The sequence below is a fragment of the Priapulus caudatus genome, unplaced genomic scaffold (assembly GCF_000485595.1).
Source record: "Priapulus caudatus unplaced genomic scaffold, Priapulus_caudatus-5.0.1 Scaffold200, whole genome shotgun sequence".
Taxonomy (NCBI): domain Eukaryota; kingdom Metazoa; phylum Priapulida; class Priapulimorpha; order Priapulimorphida; family Priapulidae; genus Priapulus; species Priapulus caudatus.
In genome coordinates, this window is record NW_014577261.1 from 180,018 (window position 1) to 193,994 (window position 13,977).

Sequence of the window (13,977 nt, forward strand, 5' to 3'; positions counted from 1 at the left end):
CTCTCTCTCTCTCCGCTCGCTTCTCTCTCTCTCTCTCTCTCTCTCTCTCTCTTCTCTCTCATCTTTCGGCTCGTTCTCTCCCCCTCTGTTCTCTCTTCTCTCCTTCCCCCCTTCTCTCTCCTCTCTCTCTTCTCTCTTTCCGTCTTCTCTCTCTCGCCTCTCTCTCTCTCTTCCCCTTCTCTCTCTCTCGCGGCTCTCTCGCTCTCTCTTCTCTCTTCCTCCCTCTCTCCCGCTCTCTCCCTCTCCTCTCTCTCTCCCCCCTTCGCTCCCTCTCTCTCTCCCCCTCTTTCTTTTCTCGCCCCCTCTTCTCTCTCCCCCCTCTCTCTCTCTCGCTCTCTCGCCCTCCTCTCTCTCTCTCTCTCCCCTCTTTCCGTCTCTCTCATTCTCCCACTTCTCTCTCTCCCTCTCTCTCCCCTCTCTCCCTTCCCTCTCTCTCTCGCCTCTCTGCACCTTTCTGTATCTCTGTGGAAGGTACAGCGGGGGTAAAAATCTGCCCTGACTGAGCAACACGCACCGAGACATGCGGGGGACTTGCACATAGCTGACGTGAACACGAGCAACAACGCGGCAATAGGCCTACTGTACTTACTTTAGCGGGTAAAGGGGGCGAATCTGTAAGCAACTGTACTTGCTAAGTACGTATATACTGTCACACGCCTTGGGAAAAACGCTAGCGGTAGGCCAGCGAGAAGCTACGAGTAGGGCCAGGTGAGGAACTGAGGTGGCCAGGCGGGAGGCTAGTGTAAGCCAGGGAAAGCTAAGCGTAGGTCAGGAGAAGCTAGGGTAGGCAGGGAGAAGCTAGGTAGGCCAGGAAAAGGCAGGGGTAGGAGAGCGGCTAGGCCAGAGAAGCTTAGGGTAGGCAGGGAGAAGGCTAGGGGTAGCAGGGCAGAAAGCTAAGGGTAGGCCAGGAAAAAGCTAAGGGTAGGCCGGAATGAGAAAGTAGGGTAAGCAGGGGAAAGCTAGGGAGGCCAGCAAGGAGAAGCTAGGGTAGGCAGGGAGAAGCTAGGGTAGGCCAGGGAGAAGCTAGGGTAGGCCAAGGAGAAACTAGGGTAGGCCAAGGGGAAGCTAGTGTAGGCCAGGGAGAAGCTAAGGTAGGTCAAGGAGAAGCTAGGGTAGGCAGGGAGAAGCTAGGGTAGGCCAGGGAGAAGATAGGGTAGGCCGGGGAGAAGCTAGGGTGGGACAGGGAGAAGCTAAGGTAGGCCAGGGAGAAGCTAGGGTAGGCAGGGAGAAGCTATGATAGGCCAGGGAGAAGCTAGGGTAGGCCAGGGAGAAGCAAGGGTAGGCCAGGGAAAAGCTAGGGTAGGCCAGGGAGAAGCTAGGGTAGGCCAGGGAGAGAAGCTAGGGTAGGCCAGGAAGAAGCTAGGGTAGGCCATGGAAAAGCTAGGATAGGCCAGGGAGAAGCTAGAGTAGACAGGGAGAAGCTAGGGTAGGCTAGGGAGAAGCAAGGGTAGGCCAGGGAGAGAAGCTAGGGTACGCTAGGGAGAAGCTAGGGTAGGCCAGGGAGAAGCTAGGGTAGGCCACAGAGAGAATCTAGAGTAGGCCAGGAATAAGCTAGGGTAGGCCAGGGAAAAACTAGGGTAGGCCAGGGGAAAGCTAGTGTAGGCCAGGGAGAAGCTAGGGTAAGCCGGGGAGAAGCCAGGGTAGGCCAGGGAGAAGCTAGGGTAGGCCAGGGAGAAACTAGGGTAGGCCAGGGGGAAGCTAGTGTAGGCCAGAGAAAAGCTAAGGTAGGTCAGGGAGAAGCTAGGGTAGGCAGAGAGAAGCTAGGGTAGGCCAGGAAGAAGCTAGGGTAGGCCGGGGAGAAGCTAGGGTGGGACAGGGAGAAGCTAAAGTAGGCCAGGGAGAAGCTAATGTAGGCAGGGAGAAGCTATACTAGGCCAGGGAGAAGCTAGGGTAGGCCGGGGAGAAACTAGGGTAGGCCGGGGAGAAGCTAAAGTAGGACAGGGAGAAGCTAGGGTAGGCCAGGAAGAAGCTAGGGTAGGCCGGGGAGAAGCTAGGGTAGGACAGGAAGAAGCTAGGGTAGGCCGGGGAGAAGCTAGGGTAGGACAGGAAGAAGCTAGGGTAGGCCGGGGAGAAGCTAGGGTAGGCCAGGGAGAAGCTAGGGTAGGCAGGAGAAGCTATAATAGGCCAGGGAGAAGCTAGTGTAGGCCGGGGAGTAACACGCACGCATGCACGCACGTGTAAGTTCACATGCATGCACGCACGCACGCACGCACACGCAGCACGCACGTGTACGTGCACTACATAAACAGTGCTTTCTATCAGAACATGTGGTCATTCATCTGTAAATGTCAAGCAGCACGCTTCGCTTTTGCCAATCATGACAGTGATGACACATAACAAATACACGTGACCTGATCTATGACGTCACGTGAAACACTTCTATAGTTAGATACAATAATGTAACCCAAGAGTAGGGTTACAACGTGAGCCTATTCTTTTCTTTGGAGGAGCCCCTGAGTGATTTACTCGGGGCAGTTTTATGGTGCGTTTTTCGGGACTACAACTTCCAAACTGGGTTTATTCTAAACACGAACCTTTCTCCGCTATCCTGGGACTTACTATGTATCACAATAATCAGTATTAAACTATTATAACCTGTTACAAAATTTCGAAGTGACGAGCGGCGATACTTCGAGCGCCATTTCTGTTGACCTGTGACGTACAGATTCCCAATGCGCATAGCGTTCGGCTAACTTCGTCATGACGTCACGACTGACAGCAGGCATCCCATGATACATTCGATCTTGTAGTCAAAGTTAGCCGAACGCTATGCGCATTGGGAATCTGTACCGTACGTCACAGGTCAACAGAAATGGCGCTTGAAGTATCGCCGCTCGTCACTTCGAAATTTTGTAACAGGTTATAATAGTTTAATACCGAGTATTGTGATACATAGTAAGTCCCAGGATAGCGGAGAAAAGTTCAAGTTTAGAATAAACCGAGTTTGGAAGTTGTAGTCTCAAAAAACGCATCATGAAACCGCCCTGAATGAATCACTCAGGGGCTTCTCCAAAGAAAAGAATAGGCTCGCGTTGTAACCCTACTCTTGTTGGCTTACATTATTGTATCTAGGCGTAGGCCTATACAATCTTATTACATATCATTAATAAGTAGGGGGAAATGCTGTGATTATGATTTCGACGCACTATTTACGGTTATAGCAAAAAGGTAGAGATGACCTGAAATAATAATAGATGGAGGAAAGTGATGTGTTCTGATCTATATTTTTGTTGTTACATATAAGATTAGTGCACTATTACAATTGCTTGTTGTTGTGTTGCAGGGTAACTTTGACATTTAATGTTAGTAACACAGTAGATGTGGGAGCACAGGAAGGTCAATTTGAGGCAAAAGATGAGAAAGGTGCTGAAGCTTCATCCGTAAGTATTAAAGGTTATTTAATATATTAGATTGAATAGGGCTTTAATGAGAACCAGTGTAAATACTTTCAAACACAATCATAAAGTAATGCTTTTTAAATGTGTGTAATAATAGCACAAGGCAGGGAGTAGAAATCAAATTTTGAACAAGGGAGACCTTACCTCCGCCGAAGTCTCATCTCCCTGCCCTCAAAAAGAGGGAGTTTGCAGCAAAATGAGGAAGTTCATAGTCTGAAGTTCATAATTAAAGATTTGCTGAAAAAATACTGTAATTTCGCGAGGCCGTGCTCCGAAACGAACTAGTTAGTATAGCAGAATTTTCAGGGAGTCGCACGGACTCCTGCACATGTTGAATCAGGGAGTCCGACAGTAAATTGGGGAGTATTTGATTCCGGTCTCGCGTTAATTTCGCACCCTGCAAGGGGTTTCAAACATTTTTCAAGTTTTAGGAAACTACTTTTAAATGAAAATTGAAACTGTCAATTATATATAACACATTTTCTTTGTGTCAAAAAGTTTTATTGTTATGGTACAGTCTGAATTTTATTTGTTTAAACAGATGGTTTCAAAGCCAGACTTCACAGTGGAAGTGAAAAAGGGCAATCAGACACTCGTTTTCCAGTGCTCTATCATAGACGATATGGAGCAGTCAGCTGAGGGAGGGGAGACACAAGAGGATGGCTATGGTGAGCTAGTATGCTTGTCAGATAAAGCTGAAATCCAGCTAGTCATTTGGTGAAGATGGTCATGGTTAGGTTAAACCAAAATGGTATATGGCAATAATTCAATGTAGACAAAAGGGGCCTAGGTTCAATGTGTAACAATAGTTTAGATTAAGAAATAAAGAAAAAGCTCAATGATTTTAAGTATTAAATATTCGAACCAAAGCTCAGGACGGTACAATTTAGACCGGAGTACGTGGCACACATTGAAACAATTCTGTTCAGTTTCTTCTTGTCCGCTTTCAGCCGATTCATTCCAAATAGATGAGGTGGCAATACATGAGTCTGAGTATACAGACAGCACATACACTGTGTCTGCTGACATCATGGATGGGGTAAGTCTAAAACGACAGTAGCTTTTTTGCACCAGCATTTTTCTTGTCCCCGTACTCATTAAACTGCTGCACGTTGTCTCACTACAATTGTAACTGATCAACCATGTGCAGGGCATGTCCACCTATATGTTCCATAGCTGTACATCAATTTATCTCAACAATAATTATGTGTAAAAGCATCATCTGATCACATCGTACAGCGCACAGTGCATGCAGTATAGCTGGCTAAGTACGATGTTGCTATTATAATAATTTATGCGTATGATGCAATCTCTGATATTAGCCGCCACTAAAATTGCCCTGGCTACAACCCTGTTTATATCATTGTTTTCATCTGAAGTTGCTTTCCTTAACGAATGCCGTGATCATCAGTACTAATGCCGACGAAAGGGACATTAGTATAACCCCCGTCCCTCCACTCTAGGTTAGAGCTAACGCCCACCACAATCAAACCTATTTTATTGTAAATGAAGTTTGTCATTCGTTTATGTTCTCACACGTTCCGCTCACACCGGCCGTTTGTGAATGTCATTGCAGAACCTCTACGACCTGTTCATGAACTTCCTCGACGAACGAGGCGTGAAAAATGATTTTAGCGACAAGCTGGTGCAGTACGCGACAGCGTACGAGCACAAGCTATACATTGGCCTGCTGGAGAAGCTCAAGGGCTTCGTCTCGAGCTAAAGCCTCGTCGGGGATAAGCTACTGGCGCCCCCCTACCGGTGTAGTTCTCATTCACTCGATGAGGAGGAGTCACGACCGCACACGTATGGATTCGTTTCTTGTTGGCAGCATCGCGGTGACACGGATTAATCGTAGTTGAGAGTAGACAGTTGCCGCTGAGTGTGGGTCATGTTGTAGAAAGGCTAGGTATGATGTTCGCATGGATTTACTGCGGCAGTGATGAGTAGGCGCGCTCGTGTGATCATAGACTGGTTCCAATGTGTTAGTTTTTCTCACAACTTATCTTTTAGGCAAGTCTGAAAGAGCACATGTACAGGAATTCAGTTTTCGAAGTCTTCGCACATCTCTAAATTGCTACTCTTTTGGTAATAATGTTCGAATGTATGTTTGAATTCAACCATTACATGACGGTATTCTTGTTTGGGATTTTTGAATGAGCAGTGCAGTGGTGTCTTTAGCTGCAGCCAAAATAATAGACTGCCTATACTGACTGCTTGTGTATAGAACAAAAGCTGTTAGTGAACAGGCAACAGTGAGAGTTTATCCAGATAAATATTAAAGCAGTTTTATTTGTAATCACTGTATTTGTGTAAGTTGTTGATGAACATGTGTAAAATAAACAGTGATGTACCATATAATTGCACTGCGACGTTCTGCACATCTTCTGCAGATCAATCGTGTATAGATTATATATAAAGGGAAGGTATTGGGTATTACATATATATATATACATATATATTTACATTCGGAAGCAACAGCTAAATAACTCGCACGCAGGTGACGTATAGTTCCAGACTTGCACTCCATAATAATACGAGCAAATTTGAATTCCCAACATTTTACCACAATCGTTGTCACAGCATTAGTTCTAGCCTCGCACATAGCAACATACAGGTACTAATTGAATGAGAATAACTGTTTGAGACTTAAATATTAACCTATGCAACCAACATTTAGATATACATTGAATTTGTGTTTAACATATGAAAACAACGACTACACAGAGGAATGGTATTGGAAAAATCTGCGAATCCTGCCAGAGGCAGGGAAAAAGTCATATATATAAGGTGTAGGGAAATCGTATACGATTAAAATACAGGATTCATTAGTGTTTTCCAACCATAGACGAGGGCATTCCAAAATATTAATTTCTCTCTTTCCCTCGCTCTCTCTTTCTTCCACTTTTTCTCCATCATTCTTTCTGCCTGTTTTTCTCTATCAAATACCCCTTTTCCCTCTCTCTCTCTTCTCTTTCTTTCTTTCTCTCTCTCTCTCTCTCTCTGTCGCTCTCATGCTTTCCTCGTTCGCTCTCCCTCCCTCAGTCTCTCTCTTCTCTCCCTCTCGCTCTCTATCTCGGTGTTCGTCGTTTGCACGCACCGCTAAGCGCCTCAATCACGAAGACGCTGTTATCAGTCGAGCGCGTCTAAGTTACGCGGCGACTCAAGCTTGTAATGCCGCCGAGCGAACGACGCTAAGCAGGCAGGTCTTAGTCCCGCACGCTAGTACAGCTCGAGAAAACCGACTGTCGGGGCCGCGTTCTCCCGACCGCGACGAATTTCAGAAGTCGGAAGCCAGGTGGCTAAGAAGCGTGCGTGACAGAAGGAGGGGGGGAGGTTAGGATTTCCACGCCGTTGGGTTTTATCCAGGGATCTACTCCCGCTCCGCTAAATTCAATTTTCGAATTACGCGTGTCAAATCGTAACTTTCAAGTGTGAAAGAGAGAGGGGGAGCGCAGTAGAGCAACATATAGACGGAGAGATGTGTGGGCGAGCGAGAAGAAAGCAGCATAAGGAAACAGATAGAGGGAGATTGAAAGAGCGAGACAAGGACCGGGTTAGACAAGTAGAGAGAAGAAGAGGGAGTGAGCGAAAGAGGTAGATAGATAGACAGTTATATAGGAGGATAATGTGAGAGGATAAAGGAAGTGAGCGTGTAAGAAAAAGTCGGCAGTAGTGAAAGATACACAACGCTTCCTCAGTCCGCTGCTATGCAAAGGCAAACCCTAACGAAACGCCATCAGCAGACGCTAGAATTCTCACGCGACGATTGGTGTGCGAATACCGTAATACGACATCCGATATCTTCCCTAACGAAGATAAGATTGACGGCAATAGGACGCCGAAATAATTCTGGTCGAGAACTCCCAGCGGGGAAAATTCCCAGGTTGCGAACTTGTCTCTATCAGCCGGGGAGTGCGGTCGGCCGTTAACAAGCCACCAGATGACAGCACGCGTCACCGCTGACGTATCGGCCGCGACAAAAATCGACTATAATTACGCAGTATATGTGAAATATACTGTTTATGTAGTAGATATCTACGTCAGCTGCGACCGGGCACGATCGGGATGCTCCAGACGGCCGCTAGAGGTCGCGTCAAGGTTGTAGCCGGGTGCGATTAGAACGTCGTGACGTAATCCCGCTTCAGTTTCTGAATTCTGAGCTCGATGATGCTGTAGAAGAAGAGGCCGGCCCCGAGCATGCCCGTCATCATGTAGATCTTCAGCTCTTCGCATAGGTAGCTGCTGTAGCCGAAGGCGATGGCCATGCCGAGCGCCTGGAGCATGTAGAGGGCGTTGTAGGCGTACTCGTACATGTCGCCCATAAGCAGCGCTATGAGGTCTGCAACGTAGAAGAAGATAGTTAGGGTTAGAGTTAGTAGTTAGAGTTAGAGTTAGTAGTTATAGAGTTAGAGTTAGTAGTTAGAGTTAAGATTTAGTAGTTAGAATTAGTAAGATATGCAGTCCCGCGACGAGGCACCGAGTTTCTAGCAAGTGGAAAGCCCATGAAGAAATAAAAGCGCGTGCTGCACACGTCACTGGGTGTAATATGGGAGGAGGGAAGCAAGTTGTGTTTACGTGCACGACGAAGACGAGCGCGCGTGAATAGCACGGGTTGCACATCTGTTCGCAATTCGGAGGTAATTTAGTAACAGCTGAAGCCCTCTATATCATCCGAATACGCCGTTATTGTGAAGATGACCAATATGTTTAAATTATCATTCATTAATCGGCAAATCTCTAGCTCTGGTATGTTGTAACATATCACTACGCTAATCTAAGACACGGAAGTGTCTAAAGTGGTTCTCTCTACACACAAAAATGGTCTGGGTATCGGTAACATAGCAACTGCGGTCGTTGACCCCCCCCCCACTGCACATTAACGCAGTGGCGTCACCCAATGGGAAATAGATCATGTATACGCTTTGGGCGGGAGTCATTTTTACATCACATCTCATGAACCGCCTCATGTATATCAACGTTTTCTCTCATTTGAATCATTATTCTCGCATGTACCTGTTCTCATTAGAACTGATCTGATGTTGAATTATGGTGATTCGCCCACGCTCGAGCGTACGACCACGGTGACGTACGGAGTGAATAAGACAACCTTGAGCGAGAGTCAAGGTGACCATGGCAATGGCGCAATCATAGTTCGAGGAAACCAATTTGCGTCATTTGCGATTCATTTTGCGTCAGCGTCAGTGTCATCGCACAAACGCACGCATACACACATCCACGTACACATATCTGCAGGGACTATCAGACGGATATAATTCTATATCGACACACCTGAGCTCGAGCAAACATTTAAACGACGGCGTGCGCACTGAGTAAGACGACCGTGAGTTAGTCAAGGTCAAGGTGAAACTGACGATTGCACGCAACAACAGACAAGAAAAGAAACCAAGGATAGCAAAGTGCATCACATGCGGTTTCAAGACATGTTTAGAGTTGGCGAAATACACGCAATTGCTGCACCGGTGGATGTACCGATGGACTATTTCGAGGCGGAAATATCACGGCTTAGCGATAAACCACACGATACTCGGACGCCAATGAGAAGATCAAACATGTCTATGTATCAATGCGGTGACTCCGTGCCAGAAAGCCGTTGCAAACGACGGATGGCAACGAAGAGGACAGTAGGGTTTCGGAAGCCCACGGAGGCAGCATCGTTGTCAGCGACGCTTAGCTGTGTACTGGCTCCGTGCAGCTTCCCCCCCTCCGTCTTCTGCTTACCTAGCAACGAGGACCGATCTAGCAAATTCGTTTTTCCCAGTAAAAACGAGCGAAATTGCCTGAAATATTGATGCATGAATCGGCTAATAGGGCGTGAAATTGTTTCCTATCGCGTTAGGGAAATGGCTCAGTGAGGACCGGGGATGGCGAAATTCAAGAGTTACTGCGAAGAAGAGAGATAGATATAGGCACATGAGTGGAGAGATAGAAGATGAAAGAGGGATGCAGGTGGGGAGGCAGGTTGCGAGGTAGGTGGGAAGACAGCTTGGGCGGTAGGGGCATGAGAGGAAACGGGTGGAAGAGGCAGGTGAGGGAGACTGGTATAGACGAGACTGATGGGGGAAGGTGGGGTAACGGGTTGATGTAACAAGAAGGAGAACGGTGTTGGGGAGAAGAATGGCGGACAGGTAGGAGAGACCGTGTGTGTATACGAGAGGAATGGAGGTGGGTAGGAGAGTGCGTGTGGGAAAGAGGAACGTTTGCATCATTAGGTGGCGCTCATCTCGTCGCTGTACGGCAGGTCCGCAGAGACAGCAGCGAGTCGCGCCGTTGCCGCGACAACGGCCTCTGCTAGGACGTCGCTCGGGGAATAGGCGCAAAATTAAAAAAACACGGCAATTTTGGAAAATTGTTGCCGCCTAATTGTGTAATGAAATAAATTCGCTAAGTGGTGAAGCGCGCGAGGTCTGGCTAGAGCTGGCTAACTCGCTCGCACGCACGCACGCACGCACACCCGCACGCACACACACGCGCACGCACGCACGCCCGCACGCACGCACACACACGCGCGCGCACGCACACACGCACGCACACACACACGCGCGCTCACGCACACACACACGCGCGCTCACGCACACACGCACGCACGCACACACACACACACACACACACGCACGCCCGCACATACGCACACACACGCGCACGCACACACACACGCGCACGCACGCAAGAACACCCACGCTATTGCGCAGGTCCACGGTTTTCATTATTCACGTCTCATCGTATCTCACATGCCTTGCTGGGAGAGAGAGCGCCACCTATCGGTGTGAGTCAGAGCGCCGGAATGATCTATCGAGCCAATATTTACCGAGTAGGCTTATTTCGCGTTTAGCGTTATTTAAAAAAATTCCATCGCCGCCATTGTTCGCCTGTACACGTTGCGTTGATCGGGGGTGGGGGGAGTCGTGAGTGACGTCACCGCATGCGAGCTATTAGGAATCCACAGCCTCGTACTCGCCTTTACTTAAACAGTGTGTACTTTAGCACTCTCAACATACCTGCATCGTGAGATCAACTTAACCCTACCCCCAACCGTACTCCTACTCATAACCCTATCCCTAACCCTAACCTTCTCTCTCTCTCTTTCTCTATCTCTCTCTCTTGCGCGCTCTCTATCTGCACCCGCCCCTTCAACGTGGTGATCAACTTCATCAAAGCAGAGCACGGTTCGGGCGTGTGCGGGTGCGGAATTTCGAATGCTAAATGCTAAAAGCTAATTTCAGTCGCACGTGGCTGCGAAGAGTCACGTCGGTCGGATGGGTAAGAGTTATTGGAACCAGAGCGTGGGTTTGTTGATTGTCGAAATAATTAGCTTCGCCTGCTGGGACCTATTTTCCGCAACAGGACGCTTAGTAATTAACGAGATTGTTAGCATGACGTAGATGACCACGTGAGCCAGCACGTGAGAAGCCCCACTCTCCCATCGCTATAGCCAGATCATATAGTTAACTCTGAAAGTACCAGAGATAGGAGGAGTGAGCAATTGCGAACCAGTTCCACTGCTTTACCGGCAGCAACGTCGTCGTCGGTAAATGGCCCGTCGTGATTCGTTCTTCAAGTTTTTCATTCCCAAGATCAAGGGTATTAGAACATCGATCTCTACGCAAAGTTCAGACATCGCGAGTGAAATGACTTCCGATAAGTCTAAATTCCTGCTAGAAAAACGACGTGACGTAGTTTCTTTTCAGCACACGACACCAATACGCGCGAGAAAATGTGCCGCATGACGTAGAATGATGACAGACAGAAATAGATCGGACAGCACTGGATATCAATAGAAAAGAATCAGGCTACCGCGCTGTAAAATGAACACCGTTTCACCCACGCAATGTCGTTCCGCGGGCCGCGTCAAGGCGTCATCTATCCACGAGATGAAGGCTAGCAAAAATTAACATCGTCGCTGCATAGTTAAGATTAATGAGGAGGCATTAGGGGCAATTACCTCGGCAAAATTATTACTATTATTATCGTGGCAGAGTTACGACTAACGAGGTATAGAGCAGCGAATACCCGTGTTAGCTTCAGCTTAACGATGTCGTTAGAGAGATGAACAATGCGAATTTAATGCGCGCCGACTTTTAAAACCGTTGAAATATGAGCGATGTAGAACTTTCCGCTCGACGTTTGACTGAAGGCAACGCGTGCAAGCAGCAGCACTTATCTACCGGGAGGGATTCCCACGCGTGTGTCATTGTCCGCTCCCACGTGACTGCCGCCCGTAGCAGACGCCCCCACACAGCAAGAGGGCAGGCGCGTGCCAAACATTTCACGCCACATACCACGCTGAAGGGTTCATGTCTCCCTGCATGGGTACAGTGGGAACGTACCGCTAACACTAATCCTAACCCTCACTCTAACCTCCTCGCTCACTCTAGCCATAAGCCTACCCGTAACTTAATCCTAACCTTAACCCTAACCATATCCGGAACCTAACCTTGACTGTAGCCCAAACCATAACTATAAACATAACTTAACCCTAACTAATATCTTCAACCCCAACGTGAGCCTACCGTAACCATGACCGTTACCCTAACCTTAATCTTAACCCTGACCCCAATCCTAACTCTTAACCTTCCTCTAACTCTCCTCTCTTCAAATTCTAACCCTTACCCTTACAATGCCCCAACACTAACACTAACACTAACTCTAACCTTAAACCCAACTCTTACACTAACTCTCTAGCCCTTAGCCTAACTCTAACCCAAACCCCAACCCCAACCCCAACCCTAACCCTAACCCTAACCCTAACCCTTACCCTAACTCCCTAGCCCTTAGCCTAACTCTAACCCTAACCCAAACCCCAACCCCAACCCCAACCCTAACCCTACCCTGATCCTGCCCCTGCCCCTAACCCTAAACCTAACCCTAACCCTAACCCTAACCCTAATCCTAACCCTAATCCTAACCCTAAACCTCTACGCGAACCCCTCCTGTAGTCACCTAGCGCCACTTACTGTAAATCTGCGAGTTCCAGATGACGTCACATAGCGCCCATCCGGCGGCGAGCACATAGAAGACGGGTTGGTCGTCGCGCGCTGGCTTCCACAGCCAGAGCACCATGAGCAGGCACATCTGGAAGACGAGGCCCGCACCGAGGATTGCCAGCCGGTTGATGTGCTTCGTCACGTGACTGATCGTCACCACGGAGACGACGGCCGTCATGCCGTAGCAGATCATCGTCTGGCTGACGTCGGTGATGGCGAGCGTGCAGAAGACGTACGCCTGAAACAAGTGACATGCAGGGGCGGCCATTGTTAACATTCGGTTGGTTCGTGCGTTCACTTGTTAATAGGGGTAACTAGGGCGTACATTATTCTAATTAATTACTCGATCGTTGATGATTAGTCTTCAAAGTCTAAGGGACTATACCAAAGACAAAGAGAGGCAAAGTTAATCAAAGCGATAAATCAACACTGCGGATTGCAGTAAGAAAAGTTTCAATTTTACAATTAACCAAAGAGTTTAAGGGAATGACAGAAACGAAGAAGCTAAACACAAAGAGATCCTTTGAAGACCATACAATAATTATTAATTATACAGTCTTTAAGATTTGTGTAATTCGTGTGTTTATCTATTAGAAGGATAAACAAACGGGGGTTTATTTCCAGTTTCCCGGGTAAAAATATGCCATTTTTACTCTTCGATTAATTAAAACCGTTTCGGCTTTCCCGCGTCCCAGTTGACTTCCATTAACGAATCACGAAAAAATTCAACTGGAATTCCCAGTTTCTAGATAATTAAAATGGTTGAAATCACGGAAAATATTCGTTCTCTTTCTTATTAATTAATATTCCTAATATTTCGCTAGACGACTGTGATTGCTAATCGTAATACGGGCAGACCTGCGTCAGCAAACGTCTCCATATAGCGGCCACCTGTTTATAAGGGACACAGTTGTGCATGGGTTTCCCTTAAGCAATCACTATATACAGGGTTGACTGCAGTCATGTAAGGACTTGCGACCCGAAATGCGTCCTCTTTTAGGAGTTCTTTGATGGCAGGAGAGAGAGAGGTCAGTGCCTTCTCGCCCTTCCCGCGTAATGAAACGGGCGGCGTAACCCGCTAACAGATACACGTGCCCGCGCTGTCGTTATGGTACTAGTCACGGCACATGCGCATTTATATATGCCCAATTGCTAACACGCTGACCCCCGCAGCCGTGGTGGACACGTGGAAATAAAATTCTCCTCGTCGTTGTAAACACTGTTATGGAAATTAAGCTCTCGATTGATTTCGCTCCGGTCGATATTCGTCCGGGCCACTACAACGGAAAATCTAAGCAGATTTCTAAAAGAAACTTGAAAGGAAAGAAGAACGGACTATTTAATAAGCAGGCGCGCGCAAGCGGCACTGACAACAGGCCTCATCTTTCTCAGCTCCATCAACTTATCTGCATTTTGACAACAACAGCTGCAGCAGCGGCAGTAGTAGAACTGTCGCAGTCGCCGCCGCCGCCACAGCAGCAGCAGCAGCAGCAGCAGTAGTAGCAGCAGTAGTAGCAGCAGCAGCAGCAAGCAACAGCAGTAGCAGCAGCAGCAGCAGCAGCAGCAGCAGCAGC

At 47.9% G+C, this 13,977-nt stretch overlaps 2 protein-coding genes across 2 annotated transcripts in view; one reads left to right on the forward strand and one right to left on the reverse strand.

Moving 5' to 3' along the window:
* Positions 1–5,759, forward strand: part of LOC106807199 (complement component 1 Q subcomponent-binding protein, mitochondrial-like) — a 7,687-nt gene extending 1,928 nt beyond the window's left edge. The window contains exons 4-7 of the mRNA XM_014809481.1: positions 3,284–3,380; positions 3,940–4,066; positions 4,349–4,437; positions 4,975–5,759. Of these exons, the coding sequence (XP_014664967.1) occupies positions 3,284–3,380; positions 3,940–4,066; positions 4,349–4,437; positions 4,975–5,121 (460 nt within the window). The 3' untranslated portion in view covers positions 5,122–5,759. The remainder of the gene's footprint in view (positions 1–3,283; positions 3,381–3,939; positions 4,067–4,348; positions 4,438–4,974) is intronic.
* Positions 5,661–13,977, reverse strand: part of LOC106807188 (protein unc-93 homolog A-like) — a 96,710-nt gene continuing 88,393 nt past the window's right edge. Inside the window, exons 2-3 of the mRNA XM_014809460.1 lie at positions 12,374–12,641; positions 5,661–7,740 (exon numbers count right to left, since the gene is read on the reverse strand). Of these exons, the coding sequence (XP_014664946.1) occupies positions 7,517–7,740; positions 12,374–12,641 (492 nt within the window). The 3' untranslated portion in view covers positions 5,661–7,516. The remainder of the gene's footprint in view (positions 7,741–12,373; positions 12,642–13,977) is intronic.